The sequence below is a fragment of the Mesoplodon bidens genome, assembly GCF_964165515.1.
Source record: "Mesoplodon bidens genome assembly, chromosome: 1".
Taxonomy (NCBI): domain Eukaryota; kingdom Metazoa; phylum Chordata; class Mammalia; order Artiodactyla; family Ziphiidae; genus Mesoplodon; species Mesoplodon bidens.
The window spans coordinates 226,195,086-226,219,115 of NC_138176.1; the positions used below are offsets into that span (position 1 = coordinate 226,195,086).

Below are 24,030 nucleotides of genomic sequence, written 5' to 3' on the forward strand. Positions count from 1 at the left end.
ACCCAGAGCAATATTCTTCTCACTCCTTCCTCCCATTTCCACCTCAAGGCCTTATTTGATCTGTTCTCTATACCTGGAATGCCCTTCTCCTGTATACCTCAACCCAATCAATCTGTTCATTAGAAAAGGAGGCAGTGAATATCTGAAAAACACACTGAAAGGACCCTAGGAAATGATTTTAAAAACTAACAGGGAATGGGTAAAGTATATGGTATGTGAATTATATCTCAATAAAGTATTGTTTAAAAAAATGAGCAGGGAAGTTTTTTTCCTGCTTATACAAAAAACAACTAGTCTATGGTGTATTTAGGGCTTTCTAAAGATCTTCTAAATAATTCTTATGATTGTATTTCAAGAAAAGGCTCAAAATAACTACATACATTTTCTGTTTCCATTGCTAAAACACAAAATATAAAGTGTAACCCAATATATGAGTACAGCAACTGGTAACACATTACTGGAGGACCAAAAAAATCAATAAACATTTGTATTCACAAAACTAAAATGTAATACTTACTGGTAACGAATTTAGTCCATACCACTACTGACCAAATGAGGAGAAAATTAATAGGAACAACTTTACATCTTATTTTGGAGGTGGGCTCAATAGCCTTTCTGCCTTAAAAATCTATTTTAATTTGCAGAATACTTTATTCCTTGGAATATCTGCCTTAATATGCTCCAATTTTCATTTTCTTGTCTTGAGGAATTTTAATTAATGTTGGATTTGCTAAGGTCACATTTAACAAATAAAGCTATACACTAAGGCTGCTGAAATCCAACCAGAATTTTTCCCCCCAAAGTGAGGAAATACAGTTATTTCCAGATCTTCTATTCATATAACAAATAGACTATTTCAAGTAATCACCCATTTTTTTCTTTATTTCATTAAATTGTGAAGTCACCCCCAACATGTAGCGACATTACAGAAAAAGGATTCAGAATAATAAAATGTGGAAGCTTTATTTTTATATTATTTCAACAGTGGGTATTTTACCTTTTCAGATGCTTGGCTTCATCCAGAAGCTATAATATTTTCTACACCAAATTTGACTACGTACAGTTTATTCACATACTAGAAATCAGTTGCCTGAGAATTCTGTTAAACGTGTTCCTTCTTCAGGAAGGGAAGGGAAGGAGTCATTCAAAGTAACCAGAGAGGGCCTCCCTGGTGGCGCAGTGGTTGAGAGTCCGCCTGCCGATGCAGGGGATACGGGTTCGTGCCCCGGTCTGGGAGGATCCCATATGCCGCGGAGCGGCTGGGCCCGTGAGCCATGGCCGCTGGGCCTGCGCATCCGGAGCCTGTGCTCCGCAACGGGAGAGGCCACAACAGTGAGAGGCCCGCATACCGCAAAAAAAGAAAAAAAAAAAAAAAAAAAAAAACAAAGTAACCAGAGATTAATTTTATCCCCTACAGTCAATAATCGAGAGGAAATGTTCACTGTCATAAGAATAAAAAAAGACTGAAACCTTTAATGGGAAATTCTAACTGCTTTCCAGGATAATTATCCTCAACCAACCCAAATTCTCTCCACAGTGTCTTCCACCATGTAAGTCTTCACTTCCCATCTCCATGTGGTTGGAATAAAGTGACTGAGGTCTAGTCCTGTGGCTCTTTGTGCCACTCTTATGACAGCTAGCCCACAGTGCCCTTGCACCATAATTAACTTTGACAATTAACACCCAGGAGTAAAAAGAATAGGGTGGGATGAGGCCCTAAGGCTCCAACATGCGAGAGGCATCCTGATTTTAGTGGAAATTAGTGAGAAGAGCACAGATTCTAGACACAGTTGGGTAGGACTGTGATAACGTTTTGATTGGATTCAGATGTGATCCGATGGATTGGATGTGGGTGATGGGAGTGAGGGTGGTAATTGGAATAGGAGGATGGGAAAGATAAAGATTTGAAAAGAGAAATCAAGAATGACTGCTAGGTTAGTGGCCTGAGAGTGGCCACACTATTAAATAAAATGAGGAAGGCTGGAGGAGGAGCAGTTTGCTGGGCTATCAAATGCAGTGACAGGCTGAATAATGGCCCCCAAGGATGTCCCTGTCTAATCCCCAAACCTGTAAAGAAGTTACATTACCTGGTAAAAGCAAGTCTGCACATATGATTAAGTATGTTGAGATTTGGAGATTACCCTGGATTATCCGGGTGGGCCCGATATAATCACAAATCTTTTTAAAGAGGAATGCAGGAGAGGCAGTCAGAGGTGTTCATGAGACTTTGCAGAAGGATGGAAGCAGAAGGAAGAGAGGAACGAAGATGCTGTGCTGCTGGCTTTGAGGATGGAGCAAGGGGCCGCAAGCCAAGGAGTGCAGCTGGCCTACAGAAATTTTAAAAAGGCAAACAGGATTCTCCCTTAGGCCTGGAGATAAAATGCAGCCCTACCAACACCTTGATTTTAGCCCAGTGAAATTGATTCCAGACTGCTGACCTCCAGAACTGTAGGACAATTTGTAGCAATTTGTTACAGCAGCAATGGGAAACATACATACATGTTAGATTTGAGATGTCTATTAGATATACAAGTAGAGATGTTGAGGAGGCAGTCTGGAGCTCAGAGAGGGCAGGACTAGAGAAAAAAAATTAGAAGAATCTGTTTGAATTATGGACCCTCTTTCCCACATTACTCTAACCCTGCATCCCAAAAAAGCACTCATGCACAAACACAACATTTTTTCATGAAATTTCAAGATGGTCAAGAATCTCTGTACTCGTGGAACCTCTAGAATAGTGTAAGTAATCACAAAGCAGCCTGTTCTAACTCTGATGATTGTTCCCTCCCTAAGGAGGAGGAAACCAAGTAACTCTTCATTTAAAAAAAAATCTTTTAAAAAAAATTGTTTTTCCTAATTCTGCTTATTAAAAAAAAAACCCACAATGTTATAGAAATATCTAACATAGGAAGTTCAAATCCCCATGTACCCACTGTGTTCATCACTATCACCCTTTACATGTTCTCCTCTTGCTTAAAGATGTGGCCAACATACCTCTGACTCCTTTTTAAATGTTTATACAGATATACAGGTTTTTTTAAACCTTGCTTTTTTCTTTGATTAAGCTTGCTTTTTAAAGTTAGCTTATGATAACAGAAAGCTGGTTACAACAACTGCAAAGCTTCAGAGTTGAGACTTTTGATTTCTTCTATTAAAAATTCCACATAACTAGGCTAGATAAAAAGAAGGATAGCAGTTGGTTGATCAAAGAAATTTTGTGTCAATGAATTTTAAATAATGAAAACATTTTTGCCTGAAAAATTAAAATCACTGGAGCTTCTTCAAAGGCAAGTATTTGGATTTCTCCTATCCCCCTATGAGTTCAATGAAGCTACTTTTATTTCTGAAACAGAGAGCTAACATGAAAGACCTAGAGGAGATAGTATTTTTTTAAAATGCATTGGCTTCATTTTCTTTTTTTTTTTTTTTTTTTTTTGCGGTACGCGGGCCTCTCACTGTTGTGGCCTCTCCCGTTGCGGAGCACAGGCTCCGGACGTGCAGGCCCAGGGGCCATGGCTCACGGGCCCAGCCACTCCGCGGTATGTGGCATCTTCCCGGACCAGGGCACGAACCCGTGTTCCCTGGATCGGCAGGTGGACTCTCAACCACTGCGCCACCAGGGAAGCCCCCTGCTTCACATTCTTTTTGTCTGAAGTTGCTGAGTTGATATCATAAGGAAAAATACGTTAGCTCACTTAAAGAGGGCCAATAAATGACTAGTTCCAAAATGGGCACATTTTAAACTTCTAAAAGCAGGTCACAAAGAAAGTAAAACAAAACAGTGTCAACCTGCCTTTCTTTGGAGCCGATCTGGCTTTTCCAAGCCCTTCCAAGAAGGGGCAATCCACTGAGGATCAGGACAGGAGGATCCTCAATACTGTACACAGTCAGCTTTGCACAATGCTTTTTATCAAGTGTTTGAATCTCTACAAGTGAAAAACATCTACCCAATACTATGTGAGTTCATAAAATATGCTCTAGAAAAATCTCTCTAAAAGAAAGATTATATTTTTCCAGCCATGAATGTAAGCTAAGTATAAGAGGACAGACCTGGGAATTCCCAGAAAAAAATAAAGCAAAAAAAGGTTCAAGGCCATGCTAAGAAATTTGAGCTTTAAGGAGATTAAATAAGACATTGAAAGGTTTTAACGCAGAATAACATGATCAGTTTGCATTTTAGAAAGATCACTTCAGTGGTTGTGTAGAGAATGGATTACAGAGAAGCAAGTCAGGAGGTAGAAAGGCTAGTTAGTTACAAGGCTGCTGTGAATGGAGAGAGATGCCTGGACAAGGATGATAGCGATGAGGATGGAGGGAAGAGGACCTAGTCAAGGGCTACCTCGGGGCTGTATTCAGTAGACTCCGGTAACTGACTGGTTAGATATAAGTAATCATGGGGAGGGAAGAAGTTAAGAACTTCACCCAGGCAGCTTGAGTTGTGTCATTATATGGAACCTTGGAGAAGAGAGCGTAGGGGTGAGAATTATACGTTAAAGACATCAGGAATCTATAAAAGAGAAATCCAAACAGATATTACATTCTTACGATGAGCATTTATTAAATAAGCACATTGAGAGATTTAGAATATATTCCAAAAGCTCAACGGGCCAATTTCTAGTTACTTGTTAATTGCAGAGAGTTCATGAAAAATATAACACACAAAGAATTCTGAGACCAAGGTTTTGCCATTAGTTTCAGTCTGCTCACACCAGGGAGCCCTTAAGGAGGCTGTGGTAGATGGCGTTGTTCCCAGTGTTCCACAGCTCTCCCTGCAGAAGGATGAGCCACCCACTCGAGGTACCAGGTGACTTGCAGGGCATCCTACAGAAGGATTATCCTTCCCTGAACCACTAACACCCAGCTGGCTAAAGAAATGTGAGTAGAAGTAATATGTGCCACTTCTGAGCAGAAGTTTTAAAAGCTGGCACGTCGTTTGTCCATTGCTCCTTTTCCCAGTTAGGAACTGCTCCTCCAGCCAGGATCCCAGAATGAAGAAGACAAGTAAGGCTGAGCCGTAGCTCACCAGCTGAATATACCTGTCATAAGATACTGAGCTTTAAAAAAAAAAAAAAGATACTGAGCTTTAGAGGTGGTTTGTAACCACAGCATTAACAAAATATGCCAGACGTATGATGGATATAGGTGTTTAACAAATAACAATGTGTAATTTGTATTTCCCCTCCTCCAGTTGAATTTTTCTGGTGATCTGCTAAGAAGCAATCTGATGGGAAAAAAGAAATAGTTGGCCCAAATATCCCAAAACTGAAACAGAGAATTTTTAACCTGAAAGAAAAGCTGATAGTCTGGAGTCAGCAAACTTCTTCCATTAAGGGATAAACAGAAAATATTTTAGGCTCACAAGCCATACAGACTCTGTTGCAACTACTCAACTCTGCAGATATGGCACAAAAGCAGCCATAGACAATATATAAAAGAATGAGTGTGTCTGTGTTCCAATAAAACTTTATTTACTGAAACAGGCAGTGAGCCAGATTTGGTTTCCAGATCCCTGGTCTAAATCCTTCATATTGTCAATGAGGAATCTAAGACCGAGAGAGATTAAATCAAGGACGTACAGCTAGCTGGCTGGTGGCAAGTTGAGCATTACAATGCAGGTCTCCTCAATCTATTGCTTTAGAACAGGTTCTGTTGCGTTACAACTTGGAGATGAAATACACAGCAAAAAATAAGGTGGAGAACGCTAAGGGTAGGTTTTGATTATGTTAAACAGCTTTCAACAGTGTGGTTATAAATGAGGATTTGCTTTTCAAGTGATTATGGCTTTCATAAAAACAAGTGAGGGCTTCCCTGGTGGCGCAGTGGTTGAGAGTCCGCCTGCCGATGCAGGGGGACATGGGTTCGTGCCCCGGTCCGAGAGGATCCCGCGTGCCGCGGAGCGGCTGGGCCCGTGGGCCATGTCCGCTGGGCCTGCGCGTCCGGAGCCTGTGCTCCGCAACGGGAGGGGCCACAGCGGTGAGAGGCCTGAGTATCACAAAAAAAAAAAAAAAAAAAAAAAGTGAATGTCATAAGATGGAATAGGTGAACGAATGATAAATTAGCCAGTGTTTGAAAAATGATCTTCAGAGGAAACGCAATTATATACTCCCTTCCTACTATCATTTTCTCCAATACTTATCAATCATTTCTTTTATCAACAGGACAGCATTTGCTATGATCACTACAGTAACTCATCTTAAGGCAAAACAGGTTTTAAAACATACCACAAAATGAGCAACAAATACACTAGACCAGCAGGCAATTATTTCACATGGTATTTTTCATTTATTTTCCTTTCTTTTAATTTCCAAAGCAATACTCATTTGAGGAAACTCAATACAGAAGTATTTTAAGTTACACACTCCACTCTCCTCAATTCCAGTACCCAGTGTTAACACATGACTGATTTATAGCAGGAGAGGGCAATAAAGCTACCTTCTCTAAGTCATTCTTTCAAAAACAAAGAGGAATATAGGTTTCCTGACCAGACATCCCTTGAAAATCATGTTTTAAAAAGCAACAGACGGGTCAGGTGTGGTCTGTGGCCTGGAATTGAGAAAAGCAAGCTGCCTATGCAGGGTTTAAATGGAGGGTCTTGACCCCAGCACTGGAACCAGATGAGTGCGGCTCCTCGACTACCTTGAGGACGCTACTGTAAGACGTGCAAACACTTCACAAATGGGTAAGTCCATCCATACTTTCTCTTCTGATAGTTTATTGGGAAAACGTGGGCCAATGTGCTCGTAAAAAGACCAACAATCTTAATCAGTGTTTCTTTTAATCCATACTTGAGGGACATCAGTGACAATGGCAGAGTAAAGAACTCCAAACGTCTGTCCTCCATAAAAGCAATTTAAAACTGGCAGAGGGCTTCCCTGGTGGCGCAGTGGTTGAGAGTCCGCCTGCCGATGCAGGGGACATGGGTTCGTGCCCCGGTCCGGGAAGATCCCACAAGCCGCGGAGCGGCTGGGCCCGTGAGCCATGGCCGCTGAGCCTGTGCGTCCGGAGACTGTGCTCCGCAACGGGAGAGGCCACAGAAGTGAGAGGCCCGCGTACCGCAACAAACAAACAAACAAACAAAAAACTGGCAGGAACTGGCAGAATCAACCCTTTTTGAACACTGAAAACTAACCAAAAGCTTACAGCAACCACTTGATGCACTTAAGTACAGTGAAACACTTAATCAAGGAAAACTAGCTGGGTTTTGGTTGCAGTAGCAAGTTTTGTGGCATTTTAACTTACCCTGGTCCCATCCCCCTTTCTCCAGCTCAGTGGAAGCCTTGAAAATAATAGCCTGCCCTCTTGGTACTGGTACCAGTACCAGTACCAGAGGGAGCAGAAAAGACCTCATTCACAAAGCATTATAATAATTTGTTTTGACTTGTCCGGTGGAACCCTGGAAGACCAGCACAAAAGACTTGCCTTTATCTTGCCTAACTCAAAACTCTCCAAGTGCTGAAAAGTGGCTAGCTCGAGAAAGCTTATTGAAATCATTTACAGGCAAATAAATATATTTGTTGCTGCTGCATGAGGCAATGGATAATAGTTGGGGCAAACAACAGACTAACCAAAGAAGTTGGGGGGAAAGGCTGAAGGATGAGATGCTTTGGGAAATAAGGGCTTTGAAAAGCTCCCACATATTCCTAGGAATCTAGAAGTCCATGTGCATTCCCAGGGTGAGTGCATGTTCAGAAAGAATCTGAGAGGGCCCTAACCTCTCAGCTCTGGCTGAACTACAGGCTCTGCACAAGCAGAAAGTGAAGGCTAAGGTTAGTTGTACACTGCTTGGCTGAGAGCTGAAGGTGTGCTGTGATACACACACAGCGCCCCCCTGCAAAGACTGGGAGATTTTTTTCTGGTTCTAGGCATTCATTTAAGGAAAACTCTGTCCAATCACTAGCTGACCACTACGCTAATGAAACGGAGACTTCAGTGCCACACATCACACAAAAATTACATACTCTACAAAATTAGTTCAGAAAAATCACTAGACAAGCAACAACAATCATAATAGGCAGCAATAACAAACCCTGGGGAGGGAGAAGAATCTGATTCCACAGTTGCTACACTGCAATATTCAAAATGTCCAGTTTTCAACAAAAAATGATGAGGCACACAAAGAAACAAGAAAGTAATGGCCCATGCACAGAAAAAGGAAAAAAAAAGCAATCAATATAAACAGTTCCTGTGGAAGCCCAGATATTGGACTTACTAGACAAAGACTTTAAATCAGCTATTTCCAATATATTCAAAGAGCTAAAGACACTGTTAACAGAATGAAAAAATAAACTGCAGACTAGGAGATATATTTTCATATCTCATATCCAACAAAAAATTTGAATGCAAAATATATAAAGAACTCTTTAAACTTCCATAATATGAAAACAAACAACCCAATTTTTAAATGTGCAAAGATCTGAACATTCTTCACCAACGATGACATAATGGATGGCAATTAACCACATGAAAAGATGCTCAACATCATTATCCATTAAGGAAACACACATTAAAGCCACAACAAAGTATCACTACACATCTGTCGGAAAGGCTAAAACAAAAACAAAAGCAAATGAGAAAAACCTGATAATACCAAGTGCTGATGAAGGTGTGGAGCAACTGGAACTCTCATTCATTGCTCATAATAATGCAAAATGGTATAGCACCACTCTGGAAAACAGTTTGGCAGTTTCCTGTAAAGTTAGGCATACACTTACATATTACCCATTAAACCAATATCTAGGTACTTAAACCAAAGAAATAAAAACTTGTGTTTATGCAAAAACCTGTATGTTTACAGCAGCTTATTCATAAATACCAAAAACTGAAAATCACCTAAATATCCTTTATCAGGTAAATGGATAAACAAACTGTGGTGCATTAATACAATGGAATACTACTCAGCAGCAAAAGGGAACAAACTATTGACACAGTTAACAACATGAATGAATCTCCACAACAATGTGCTGGGTGAAATGATTCCATTTATATCATATTCTGGAAAAGGCAAAACTACAGAGACATAGAACAGATCAGGGGTTAAATGGTGTAGAGAAGATATGACTGCAAGAGGCAGCATAGGAATTTCGAGGTGATGAAACTGTTCTGTATTCTGACTATGGGGGTGGTTACAAGAATCTGTACGTGTATCACAGCTCACAGAACTACGTACCCAAAAGAAGTCACCTTTACTGTATGTAAATTTAAAAATTAAAGGAGAAAAAAGACTGCAGGGCTTCAAATCCCAGCTCTATTTCTCTTTGCCTCGTTGTTCTTATTAAAAACAACCTGACTTTCTGTGTTGTTAAAGGATTACGTGAGTTCCTGGCATACGCTAAGCACTAAATTGGTGAGTGATCAATAAAATGTTTTGTTCAGACATGCTAAAAAGTTGGTACTTTAAAAAAAAACCCATTGCAAGAGAAAGAAATCTAGTTTTTAATTAAAAGAGCAAAGAATTGAAGAATATTGGGATTAAAACCCCTAATTCTTCATCACCTTCATTAAACATTCATTGGTAACCTATGAGGTGATCAGTATCAAATTACGTTCTTCAAGGTTTACAGAATCCTTGAGCTCAAGGAGCTACTGAAAGGCTTGTTCCCAGAGCTACATGGGTATTGGCCATGATATTTCACACGAAGAGCAAAAGGGCTCCAGTCAACGCTTAGTACTCAATGGTGGGTATCATTGCCTCACTCAATGGTGGGTATCATTGCCTCTCTCCTGGGAAGGTGCCAACTGCAAGGTCCTTTTCCCGAGTCGGGGCAGGTCAGCATCCTTGGACTGGGCGCTCGCTGCGCTGCGCTACATCCCATCCATCATCTGCCGGGTCCATCTTTCCTCGAAAACATCCTTAACATCCACCCTCCGCCCATTCCGCACAGATAGGGGGTTTGGAGCTTTTTAAGAGGCAGCCGCTGCTGTAAGTAACGGCGACTCCCATCTTCCCAGTGTCCCCCTCTTTACCTGAAAAGTAGCCTCCTTTCCTTGGCCAAACGTCCAAATCCACACTTGACCTTTCAGAGCCGATGCGACTGGGACCCAACATGGCGGCGCCCTTGGACGGGGAGGGGCCGCTCGCCTCCCAGAGGAGAAACCACCGCGGCCAACGTTACCCTAGAGGGAGGCCCTTAGGAAGGACTCCGAACGCTGGACTTGACATCCATTTGCCGCCCCTCAGACCAAAGCCTGACACCAGCCGTACTCATGCCGCCAAGTGGCAAACATCTAATGCTCATCACTGCTAAAAAGGCAACAAAAGGGCTTCCCTGGTGGCGCAGTGGTTGAGAGTCCGCCTGCCGATGCAGGGGACACGGGTTCGTGCCCCGGTCCGGGAAGATCCCACATGCCGCGGAGCGGCTGGGCCCGTGAGCCATGGCCGCTGAGCCTGCGCGTTCGGAGCCTGTGCTCCGCAACGGGAGAGGCCACAACAGTGAGAGGCCCGCGTACTGCAAAAAAAAAAATGTAATCAAACAAACAATAAAGACAACATTACATCATTAAAAAAATTCTATTCTATTTGACAGACGTGTATTGAATATATGTGCCAGGCACCGTTCTGTGTTATGGGGCTATAACAATGAACAACATAAATCTTCCCTCGTGGAACTCATTACTGAAAGTGTCCGCATGGAACCTGCCAATTTTACCTTCTCTCCATTCTAAGAAACCTCAGAACACCCCCCGGGCCCAGAGTCCCATCTGACAGAATCAGCTGCAGGCGATTCGCAAATTCTCGTGTGGGTACCACAAGACCCTACCATCCCCTCCGGGAGAAGGGACCAGGGAGGGGCCTGAAAAGTTGGCTACTATATACTTTGTCTTTAGCCTCTGAGGTCAACCAGCATGAGACCCCTGCCCCCAAGGGGCACTCTGTGCAGGACCCTGACTGGCCAGCCTACTTAAGAGTCTCTTTCTCAGGGAGGCTGACTGTAAGAAAAACAAGAGTCAATTATTCAAGTAAGTTCAGAAGCCACGGAAGGACACAGAAGTGAACTGAGTCACCAGAATGGTGGTGTTAGTAACGTAAAGAATTAACAGCCTTCCTAGCTTACAAAGGAATGTTCTCTGGGGTAAATATTTGCTGTCGGTTTCCTAGAGCTACTCTTATTTCCAAATGACTTCCAAGGCTACTTCCTGTGTCTTCCAACTTACTGGAATATCCTTATAAGCTGCCTCCCGTCAGCTGAGGCTAGCAGAACGGACCTCTATTTCTTGCAATCTGAAAGAACGTTAACTATCACATACGTTGCTTTCCAGTTACTTCAATGATAGGTCCTTACATCATGCTTTACGTGGAGTCTTCTTAGGCTATGGATAAAAGGGGGACTGAATAAAATCCATGTATAAAATGCATGGTGGATTCCATTTATTTATTCTGTTTGACTGAAAGGCATCACACCATTAATTACTTATGACGGAAAAATATTACAGTTCAAATTACAAGAAAGCACACTGAAACCACTCAACATCACATTTTTTTAATAGGACACTAAGCCAGTGAGTCTCACCTCACATAGCACTCCCAAAATACAGTTCTCTAGATACTATTCCAAAAGTAATTAATCAGGAAAATCTGAGGGTGGGGTCATGAGTACACGTCTTTTGAAAAACTCCTCAGTTAATTCTGATGCCCAGCAGCACTGAGAACCCTGGCACTGAGGTAGAGGTAATTGAGTACCTTGTAACTCAAAGTGTGGTCCAGAGACCAGTAGCAGCAGCATCACCTGGAACTTGTTAGAAATGCAAAATCTCAGGCTCCACCCCAAACCTACTAAATCAAGAGCTGCATCTTTACAAGATCCTCAGGTGATCTGTAGGCATATTGAAGTTTGAGAAGCACTGTTTAAAGGTCCCATTGCTACAGAAATGTGAGAAATACCGCACCACGTTTTAAAGTGGAATGCCTCAAGAAGAAAGGAGAAACAGGAATAGGGCAGCATAACAGATAAGATGTTTGTGATATTAGGCACTTCACGTTATTAAGCATCTAATTAAGAGTAATATTCAAACACAAGTCTGCACCTTTTAAAACTCGAAATACCACGCCTTATTCCAAATGAATTTCACTTACAAACCACACCTTCCACTGGCAAGAGTTATACCTCAGCGGAGTGACACAAATCTACCTTATAATCTCCAGGTGGCTCAGCTCCACTGAGCTAGTGTGTATTGAGGGGGAGTCCTTCTGAGGAAATAAAGAAACAAGGGTGGTGGGCTTCCCTGGTGGCGCATTGGTTGAGAGTCCGCCTGCCGATGCAGGGGACACGGGTTCGGGCCCCGGTCCAGGAAGATCCCACATGCCGCGGAGCGGCTGGGCCCGTGAGCCATGGCCGCTGAGCCTGAGCGTCCGGAGCCTGTGCTCCGCAACGGGAGAGGCCACAACGGTGAGAGGCCCGCGTACCACACACACACAAAAAAGAAACAAGGGTGGTGACAAAGCAAGAAAGGGTCATTTACATGAGTGACCCCATGCTGAGGGAGGGGCCTTCCAGTTTTTTGTGAACACCTCTGTACTAGTTTCAAAGGACTCTTTGGAAATGGTGATATTTATTGCCAGAAAAACGAATTCTCCACATGTGCAAACGTTTTCTTCTGTGCCTTGTTCTTTGCCGGCTCTCAGAAAAACCATTTAGCTTTCTTCCAGTAGAGCGATTCCTTGATTAATGTATCTTCAGAAAACAACACGCCGGTACACTGAAGGCAGCCGTATCGGAAACAAACTCTGAATCCTACACAGCAGCCCCGGCATGAGTTATACGCTCATCAGTGGTGCCACTGAGAATCTGCTCGTATGCATATCACAGCAGGGACAAAATCACCTCCTGTCACAGCTTCTATTTATTTGTTCCCTGAGAGGTATTCAGACCTGGCACTCAGCAAAATGACAAAATCAGAAAACTGTTTTCAGATTCCATAGGTTTCCTTTGCAATACCCTTAAACCTGTCCAAGTATGACCATGACCCTCTTCAAGAAATGTACATCCCTCATGAGAACGTGACGTTTAAAAGCATGTTTCCCATAGTAAACTTGTATTTAGAGAATGAATAATTCCCATTCAAAAGATGCAAAAAGGGAAGGGCCTTTAAGTTATTTGTCCAAGGTCACATTATAATAAAGGACAAAATAGCAACAAGAACCTAGGTAACCTCATGTTAACAAACATAGCCTGGTGGTAAGGAGAGAAAAATATGATCAAGTCAGAACTTTTATCAGTTAGGAATTGCATTCAGCTGCTAATTAAAAGACCTAACAGTGGCTTAAATAAGACAGTTTATTTTTTCTTAAACAAAGGAGGAACAGGCAATCAAAAGCTCATATGATGATTCTATTACCACTGGAAACTGAGATTCCATCCATTTTTCTGCTCCACCATTCTCAGCACCTGGCTTCCATCCTCAGGATAACCTCATGACCCAGGATGGCTGCTGTGAGCTACACATCCTTGTTCCTGGTAGGGGGATGGAAGGTGATAAGGGCAAAAGGATATTCTGTGCAGTTGAGTCCCCTTTAAAGAATTTTTCTAGAAACCACACTCAACAACTTTTTCTTGCCTCTCATTAGTAGGCTGGGTAAAGCAGATTCACAGGTGGGTACCTTGCCACAGTCAGCAATATAGGGTTCCACTGACCAAGGAAGACGAGAATAAATACTGGGTAGGAGTCTGCACAGAATCCTAGTCCATAGCTTTCTAGCTACGTGACCTTGACTAGATTATTTACCCCCTCTGGGTAAACACCCCCTCCGGTTTCTCATCTGCAAAAATGAAGGAAATCATCACACCTATCTCATAAGATTGGTATGAGGACTAAGTGAGAAAAACACATGGAGAACAATTAGAATGCCGCCTGGGACCGAGCACACAATAAGTGTTAACTCATTATTGTTTGATTATCCTAGTCCAGGGAATTCCCAAATTCCTCTCATACTCTAACTTCCTCTCCATTTCCAAAATTGTACCTGTTGATACTCTAGTGTGAATGAGTTTTAGTCACAGGTCATCTCAAGTTGGATACTCATTTCATGCCTTCCTTTCTAATTATGAAAGTGCGTGCCAGACAACAGCACACAAGGGATATTCTGGACAGACCCGGGTGGAGGAATTGAGCTTACAGTCCCCAAACTGCAGGGTCTAAACACAATCCCAAGGCAGATGTTTGGAGAACCTGAAGAAACTAAGGTGAGAGTAAAAAAGAATGATATCTCCTGTGCAGAAGAATTCTAAAAGATATATGTAGATATTCTACCCCCAAGGAGGTGGAGCCTAACTCCTTATTCCCTAAGTGTGGGCTCTGCATAGTGACTTCCTTTATTTCCTACAGTATGGTTGTGGGGTGGGTGCACAGGGAGTGGTAACCTTGGCCTAGAGAAACCTGAAAAACACTCCCTCAGCCAGGAGATCAAAGTCAACATCAACAGTTATAAATGATGTTAATATTAAACCATTAATATGTGGTTAAAATGGTACTTTACCTCCCAAACACCCAAAACTCCAGTCTAAACATGAGAAAAACATCAGACAAATCCCCATAGAGTAACATTCTACAAAATATCTGGTCAGTACTCCTCAACACAGTCAAGGCCATCAAGCACAAGAAAAATCTGAGAAACCATCACAGCCAAGAGGCGCCTGAGGAGACACAACAGCTACATGTGATGTGGTGTCCTGGATGGGATCCTGCAGAGCAGGAAGAAATTAGGTAAAAACTAAGGAGATGTTAGTAACAGGGAAATCTGGATGTGAGGCAGATGGGAACTCTCTGTACTATCTTAACAATTTTTCTGTAAATCTATAAAAGTATTCTAAAAAAAACAAAGTTTATTTAAAAAAAGAAAATAAAACAATGATTTACTGCCTGTACACCCCTCCCCCTCCATGCACCCATCCGCACCCAAAGGCAAGCTCAGAGTCCCTAAGGGTGAGACCTACAGCTGCTGAGGGGCAGGAATGGATGTTGAACCTTCATACAAACGAGGGGGCCTGGCCTCCTCCTCCGCACCTTAACCCTGCTCTTTGCTCTGAAGCTACCAGACATATACTTTCATCTTGTACTTAATGGATAATATTTTCATCATACCTATGTTCAGTATTATAAACTCCCCCAGAACACATCCCATGTTCTCCACTGATGAAGTGAAGTGCCCATCTTGAAAGGCAGGTCCCTGCGGCACAACTTAAGCTAACGTGACTGCCTTTTCCCCAGTGAGGCGACATCTTGAGTGTGGCACCTTGGGCTTTTCCCTCATCACAAGGAGCCCAGAGAAACACCCCCCAGATCGGACCCTGCACACTGGCAGGCTTCTGTAAACCAAGTCAGAAGTTATTTTCCTCCTCATCCCCTAGAATCATAAAATGTAATGTTGGAAGCCTCATCCTTTCAATTAATAAGGCAAAAACTAAGGCCCAGAAAGATGCTGTAAATTGATGGAGGCTAAAGCTAACTGAGAGAGACCCAAGAGTTCTGAGGATAAGACTCTAAGTACCATTAAATGTAAAGCTGAAACGATCTGAGGGAAAATAGTTGCCCCCAGAATGTAACATGCCAATGACCTTATAGAAGCACTGCATGAATAGTGGCAAAATTAAAAAAAAAAAAAAGAAGGGATGCACCCTGGTTAAAAAGAGGATGTAGGGTCATCAACTTACCTTTGATTTGTTGAAATCACTTTGAACACAAATAGTTATGTCACAAGAATGAGCTTTTCATTTGTGATGATGAAGAAAGGGTAAACATCAACGACAAGCCACGTTAAAATAGTTTGTATGGTGCAAGGAATGTCAAATGAAGAACTGGTCTCAGTCTTTCGGGGTCTTGTAAGATGTTTCAAAAAGATTTATGAACTCCAAAGCAAAGCAACTACATTTGATTAGAAATGGTGACGATGCAGTTTTACCTCCTTTTTCTCTGCCAACCTGAAACCCCATAACTATTCCCAAAGGGAGAAAAATGTAGACTCAATGAAGCATCAGATATTTTAACAAAAATATACATAAATAAACACGAATAACTTTACAGGAAGTATTCACTATGTGCCTAGCTATGTTCTAAAGGTATTACATATACTAATTCACTTAATCCTCAAACCCTATGCAATAGGTTTTATTAATATTCCCACTTTACAAATAAAGAATGGATGCACAGAGAGGTTAGGTAACTTGCACAAGGTCACACAGTAAGAGGTAAGCCAAGAAATGAACCAAGACTGCCTCGTTCTCTTATGCTAAACTCCACTTGCTAGTCACCATGGACTACTTTATATTCTTATTTATTTCTTTAAAGTATATTAGTCTTACCTTCCTTAATTCTATGACATATTCTTTAAAAGCAGGGAGCCTATTTTATAATTTCTTTGTATTCCTTGTATTTTCTACACCATTTTGCATACATTTTGTTGACAGGATAACTAGACAGGTCTTCTAAAAGAAGTTGGTGAGTGCAGGATTTTTAAACGACGTGTATATATATCCATAGTTTCCATAGGACTTAAAATAACTTCCTCAAAATAAATTAGACAACTTTGGAATTCTAATAACAAAAACTGTAAGATGGTGGCCCAGAAGAATTAACGCAGTTTTCAAAACTACACAACTTACTAGACAGAGCCACAAACTCTGGGCCATATGACCTAACATGCTATATGAATCAAATTAAAGAAACGACAGTTTGGGCTTCCCTGGTGGCGCAGTGGTTGAGAGTCCGCCTGCCGATGCAGGGGACACGGGTTCGTGCCCCGGTCCGGGAAAACCCCACATTCCGTGGAGCGGCTGGGCCCGTGAGCCATGGCCGCTGAGCCTGCGCGTCCGGAGCCTGTGCTCCACAACGGGAGAGGCCACAACAGTGAGAGGCCCGCGTACCGCAAAAAAAAAAAAACGACAGTTTATGACTTGAAACACCCAAAAGAGGTAACTGAGGTGCAGCTATACCTAGCTGTATTCTTTCAGATTCTTTTAGATTAAGTCTTTTAACACTTCTGAGTCTCAATTTACTCGTCTTTAAAATGGGAATAATAAAAATGTACTTTCTTCCCTCTCAGGTTGTTTTAACAATCAAGTTCCATGAGGGTGTGAAAGCCCCTCCTAAGCAGAAAAGCACCAGATAAATGTAATAAAGTATTTCTAAAAGATAACAAGCAACATGCAGATAGATATAAACGTGTGGAGCATTAAAAGCAATTGACTTGTATTTGCAGCCAGTGGGATAGCTTGGAAAAACATGGACTTTCAGGTCAAACAGACCCGGATTCAAGTCCACATCCTGCCATTTACTAGCTGCGGGATCTTGGGCAAGTCACTTAAGTATTTCTGAGCTTCAATCTTTTTTTTTTTAATTTATTTTAAAATATGTATTTATTTATTTTGGCCACACCAGGTCTTAGTTGTGGCATGTGGGATCTTCATGACGGCATGTTTAGTTGCGGCATGTGTAGCTGTGGCATGCAGGATCTTTTAGTTGCGGCATGCGGGCTTCTTAGTTGCAGCATACATGTGGGATCTAGTTCCCTGACCAGGGATCGAACCCGGGCCCCCTGCATTGGGAGCACGGAGTTGTACCCACTTCAACTATAAAACGGAGAAAATAATACCTCCCTCACAGGCCCTAGCATGTACGAAGCAACTGGTTCATAAAGAATACAAAGAATTTTATTCTGTGACCTCATACTGACAATATTAGTTATTTTACTCAAAACACATTGGAGAAGTTATATCTGTTCTTCTAGCATTTACCATAAACACATCAAAATATAGAGAGAGTACATTTATTTAGTATTTACTAAACCCTATTAAGTGCCTACCACTCTTCCAGGTGATTACCGGAGGACCTAGAATTTTGTATTCCCTGCCCTTTGGATAAACAATATAAAAATGCTGTAGGTCAGTCAGAGGTTCTCAGACCCATTTGAGAGTCTGAAGAAAGCTATGCCACCTCTCCACAAAGGAAGTTAACAAAACTTTAGGAGACAATACAGAAGATACAGGAGAATATCTTCATGACCTTGGGGTAGGGAAAGCATTCTTTTTTTTTTTTTTTTGCGGTACATGGGCCTCTCACTGCTGTGGCCTCTCCTGCTGTGGACAACAGGCTCTGGACACGCAGGCTCAGCAACCATGGCTCATGGGCCCAGCCGCTCTGCGGCATGTGGGATCTTCCCGGACCAGGGCACGAACCCATGTCCCCTGCATCGGCAGGCGGACTCTCAACCACTGCGCCACCAGGGAAGCCCGGGAAAGCATTCTTAACCAAGGGGGACAGTGAGGGGAGGGGGGACACTAACTACAAAGAAAAAGATTCATATATACACCTACGTTAAAATTACAAATGTCCACATCAAAAGAAACCACAAACAAACATTTTTTAAATAAACCACAGAGTGGAAGCAGATTTTGGAACACATGCAACCAACAGAAGTTGAGATTCCTGAGCAAGTAAAGAACTCCAACAAATCAATAAAAAATAAGCAAAAAGTATGATATAAGAATACAAAGAAAAGAAATTACAGCTGCATGCAACAATGGGGATAAATCTTACAAACTTAATATGGAGTGAAAAAAGAATGACACTAAAGAATAATTACAGGATGATGGAACTCATAAGAAGTTGTAAAATAAGCAAAACTAAATAATATTGTATAGGGATGCACAGATAAAACTGTACAGGTAAAACTGCACAGAAAAGCAACGGAATAAAAGTGGTTCCCTCAAGGGGAAGGAAGAAGCCATGACTGGGAGAGAGTAGAGTTTGCTTCAGAGAAATGATAATATTCTATTTCTCAACTTGGGCACAGGTTACAAGAGTTTTACTTTATGATTTACAGGTTTTATATGTTCTCCTGAATGTACATTACAAAGTAAAAAACACACTTCCACAACCACACCTAAATTTAGCATTGAGAGAAGAAGTTCACAGACTCCCTCAAGTCCATAAACCCTAATTTTATGGTGTCAACCTCTGTGAGATCAAAGAAAAATGGAAAATCTTTAGACTGTGAGGTGGTGGAGGGAGGAGGGAGTGGATGAGAACGGGAAAAGTGAAAGATTAGAAAGATGTTAAAAGAAGAAACATGAAGCCTCTGGGTCAGTTCCTACTTTCTCACTTGGAGAGAGAACATCCAGCACAAAACATTACTAACAAATGCCCAAGCTTGGTAAGGAATGCGATGGAGTCTGAAAAACACACGGGAACTAATGAGGGGCAAGAGGAGCACAGCTTGCAAAGAAATGTAAACTATTAAATAATGTGTCTCAAAAGAAAGAAGCCCGGTAACGGCCAGTTTAACTCTCTGCCCACTCCATAATATCTCTGCCCCTCACCCCCTAACGGAGACAGGGGACACTAAATGGTTAGAAACTGCACACACCAATTTCTGAGTGAAAAAGGACACTGTGTCACGTATCAGCAAAATATTATCATGGAACTTAGAAAAGCTTCTGGTAGCCTTGGGAAATTAAGGAACTGGGAAAAACAAGTTACAAAATGCCATTTCCACCAGCCTTGGAATAAACACACATTTTGCAACTAAATGATAAATATCTATCTGGATCATATCTAGTCTGACCTCGGGTACAGCTCTGCACAGTACGTAAGTGAAGCTTTTCGCTGAAGGTAAGAGGAGTCCAAGGCATGTTCAGATCAGTAATTTAACAGAGGAACATCTTTGTAAAGTTTTTTCATTGTATTCTTGCAAGAATTATTTACTCATACCCAGCAATTACCCATTAATTCATTAGGCCTGGGTTTATACTGAACAAAACTATCAGTTATCTTCAAGACAGCTGGTGTTCGTGTGGTTAGTCAAATGCCTCATTTCGATGGAAACAGTAACGGGCAAAAGGAATTATTTTTAAGGCTCCAAGATTGACTATTTCTTCCTGTTCCACTCCAACTCTTTCCTTTCATCCCATTTTCGACCCTCCAGGTGTTCCCCACAGACCCATTATCTTCTTTTAACTCTTCAACTTTCTCTTAGGTTAAGGGAGCCACATGGAAAAGCTGCTCCATGGCTGGGTGGAATGTTCACTGTATTCCACTTTCTAAAGGGTCGTTAATGAATGTTCACATCTGAACCTTTCTCACGGCCTTATCTCCCTTTTGTTTTCACCTCCCTAGGTTTGTTCCTCCCTCTTGTTTTCGGATACCTGGCTTATCCAGTTGGAACCAAAGAATGTCCTCTCTATTCTGTTTAATTGAAAAGCTGCCCGGGAAAGAGGGAAGGGGTGTGGACCTACACTTATTCACTCTTCCGCTTCTGCGCCAAACTATTGATCCGCGCCGCCTTTCCGCACTCCCAAAACACAAAGTTACAGGCCCAGAAATGATCAGTCCACATGAATCGCCTTTTGGAAGGCTATATTCTGGACTGGGGGGTGGGGCTGGGGGTCACCAAGTAACTCTAAAGCAAGTCCTATAGAAAACAGGTGAACTCGGGCGGCTGGGGGTTGGGAGGACAGTCACAGGTCCGAAGTTCAAGAGGCACCGAAGCCCGCCTGGACGATTAGCATGTGGTTCGACCCGGTTGCGACAGCGGAGGCAAACCTATGGGGAGGGGGGCATTCTCCACTGGCCTCTGACTCATCCAGAGATAAGTAACCACCCGGGCCACAAGTTCCAAGCCAGCAGCTCGTGGATTTAGTCTGCATGGAAAATTTGTAGTTTCGGCTCCAGGGCCACTAGCAGGTAGAGACAGGTTTGAATTTCCTCGGGCTCGGCCGCAAACTTCGGATGGAGACAGAAAAGCCACTCTCCCTCCCGTTCGCCTCCTAGAGTTAAAGGTGCCAGTCCCCTCCGGGCGGGCGAGGGAGCCGCCGGCGTCCGGGGCAGGACCTGCGCGGCCCCGGGACGCCCAGCCCTGGGTCCCCGGTGCCCCGGTCCCCCCTCACGCTGCCCGCGCCCCTCACCTGCGGCCGAGTGGCCCGACAGCGCACGGCCCCGGGCGCGGCGCGGGCCCCCGAGCTCCCGGCGCTCGTGCAGCTCTTCGTCCTCGTCCTCCAGCCGCCGGCCTTCAGCCATCGACGAGCTGCGGGCCCCGCGCGCCGGCCGCCAGCTCCGGGAGTCCCGCGCCAGCAGCCTCCGGGCCTGGGAGGAGGCCCGGGGAGGAGAAGGCGGCGGCGGCGGCGGCGGAAGCGGCTACCTCCGCGGCTCCACCTGCAGCCCGCGGGGGAGCGGCCGGGCGCGGACCGAGCAGGTTTCCCCGCCTCCTCGCGCGCCCCGGCGGCCTCCTTCTCCCGGCTCTGCCTCTCCCACTCTCTTCCCCCTTCCTCTCTCCGTTAGCCCGCCCAGCAGAGCTGGAGCCGGGATCGGGCGGGGTCTGGCCGGGCCTCGCCTCCTCGGGGAGGGGTTACCGGCCGCCCAGGCTGCCCCAGAGCCGCACGCGCTGCAACCACCCGCTCCACCAAAACAAACGTGTACAAAATAAATAAACCGGACAGGAAGGGGGGAAAGAGGAGGCGGCCTGGCCTCTTCCTGCCCTTTCACAGTATTCCGGTGTTAACAGGAAACCCATTTGCTTGACACTTAAACCAAAGGAGGAGGAACCTGCCGGTAGCCGGACTTGGAGAGCTGGGGCAGCTGGAGCCTCTGAACTTGGGAACAAACTCGGCTTGCAGTTTGGTAGCGCCTCCGCAGTTGCAGGCTTTTTTCCTTCCCTCTCTTTTCGCCCTTTCAAGTCGAGCCTCTGGGCAGAGCCCAGAGGATTTTTAAGGCAGTGAACCGACTCTGTATGATACTATAATGGTGGATACATGTCATTACGCATTTGTCCAATCCCACAGAACGTACAACAGGGAGGGTGAACCCTAATGTAAACCAAAGACTTTGGGTGATTATGATGTGTCCGTGTAAATTCATCAGTTGTAACAAATGTACCACTCTGTTGGGGGGGGGGTTGATAATGGGGAAGGCTGTGCAGGGGTGGGGACAGGAAGACATGGAAAATCTCAATCTTCAGCTCAGTTTGGCTGTGAACTGGAACTGCTCCAAAATATAAAGTCTAATAGTAAAAAAAAAAAAAAAAAGTACATCTTCTTCCTTAAGAGCCCGGGACCTCATTATTTGCAGAAAGGCGATTTGGTGACGTGACAGAGCGGTGGCTCTGGAGTCAGAAGCTGTCGCTTGAAGCACTTCCCTAAAGCTGAAAAGATTGGGGTAAGAAAGTTATTCTGTATCTCTGCATAGTACACATCTTCGGTTCGCGCTCGCACGTACACACTTTCGCACAGAGAGGGGCGGATTCTCACATCTCGGAAAAAGATATCCAAGATGCAGGCAGAGACGTTGCCTGGACATGACTCCGTAGGACACTCCCCGATGGAATGAACAGGCCTTTATCTTCAGCCTCTTGCTCTATTTTTGAAAGCTTGTGAGGGCTCCTAATGTTCAGCATGTAAGAAAGAAAAAGAGAGGGAGAAACGGGTCACTGAAAATAGAATCGCCAGCCACACCTGAGCGCTGTCTCTTTACCTTTTTAATAGTGCTTGTTGCTGCCAGAGAAAATCTTTCTGCGTTTAGGCAGAAAAGAGCCACGATCGATTTTGTGGAATTGAGGTCAAATTCACAAGTGAAACTTTACTACATAAGCAGTTAAATAAGTAGACATCCGGACCACTTGAAGTTAAACAAGAAAGAAAAAAGAGTTCTGGACCTTTAGGGTTGTTTTCAGTGTTTGGGTATTTGTCACTTACCTTAGAGGATAAGTCATTTGGAAGCCCCTACCCTGACAGCAGCCCAATTTCACAAAGCTGTCATTCTCCACTATTCAGTTTCTCAGTTTGAAAAGGGCCGAAAGTGTTCTGGATGTCCATCCAGTCAGAACTTTAGGAACCCGTGCCCTTTTGAGGTGTAGGCTCAAGCTGACTTAACGTTCAACAAACACTTATGTAACTATTGTATGACAAATACCACAATAAGTGCTGTGGGGAGATTCAAAAGAAGCAAAGAAATATTTACTCTGGGGCCCTATGGTAGGTGCTTTTCACATAGGTTTTCTCATTTTCAATGAACGAAACATATTTCCTGTCCTCCCATGACAGAGGGGGACCGATCCAGTTTACCACAAAACAAGGCAAAATTTGGTAAATTCTACAATAAATGTATAACCTGACAAGAGTGCCAAGATAATTCAATAGAGAAAGAACTGTCTTTGCAAAAGAGAATCTGAACCCCACTTTTTTTTTTTTTTTTTTTGGCGGTACGTGGGCCTCTCACTGTTGTGGCCTCTCCCGTTGCAAAGCACAGGCTCCGGACACTCAGGCTCAGCGGCCATGGCTCACGGGCCCAGCCGCTCCACGGCATGTGGGATCTTCCTGGACCGGGGCATGAACCCGTGTCTCCTGCATCGGCAGGCAGACTCTCAACCACTGCGCCACCAGGGGAGCCCTGAACCCCACTTTATACCATATAAAAGAATTAACTCAAAATGGATCATAGATCTAACTGTAGGAGCTAGAATTATAAAGTTCTTCAAAGAAAACTTCAAAGTAAATTAAATTTAAAAGGTTTAATCCTTAAATAGGACTAAACTCTTATGACCTTGTGTTAGGCAATAGTTTCTTAGAGTGTCGCTTATACCAAAACGTATAAGTGACAAAATAAAAAATAAATTGGGCCTCACCAAAATCAAGAACTTTTGTGATTCACAGGACATCATCAAGAAACTAAAAAGAGGGACAGAGGAGAATGGGGAGTCACAGTTAATAGGTATATTATTTCTCTTTGAGGTGTTGAAAATTTTATAAAATCAGATAGTGGTGATGGTTGTACAACTCTGAATATACTAAAGGATGAATATTATGGTATGTAATTATATTCTAATAAAGCTGTTATTTTTTTTAACATCTTTATTGGAGTATAATGTTTTACAATGGTATGTTAGTTTCTGCTGTATAACAAAGTGAATCAGCTATATGTTTACGTATATCCCCATACCTCCTCCCTTTTGCGTCTCCCTCCCACCCTCCCTATCCCACCCCTCTAGGTGGTCACAAAGCACGGAGCTGATCTCCCTGTGCTATGCGGCTGCTTCCCACTAGCTATCGATTT

General features: G+C 43.3%; 1 protein-coding gene across 6 annotated transcripts in view; it reads right to left on the reverse strand.

Annotated features, from left to right (window-relative positions):
* Positions 1-21,271, reverse strand: part of SH3D19 (SH3 domain containing 19) — a 183,734-nt gene extending 162,463 nt beyond the window's left edge. For 5 of the 6 annotated variants that reach the window (XM_081242302.1, XM_081242304.1, XM_081242299.1 and 2 more), the window contains exon 1: positions 20,892-21,271. In XM_081242302.1, the coding sequence (XP_081098428.1) occupies positions 20,892-21,003 (112 nt within the window). In that variant the 5' untranslated portion in view covers positions 21,004-21,271. The remainder of the gene's footprint in view (positions 1-20,891) is intronic. The other variant, XM_081242301.1, reaches the window with a different exon arrangement.
* Positions 21,272-24,030: the final 2,759 nt, after the last annotated feature.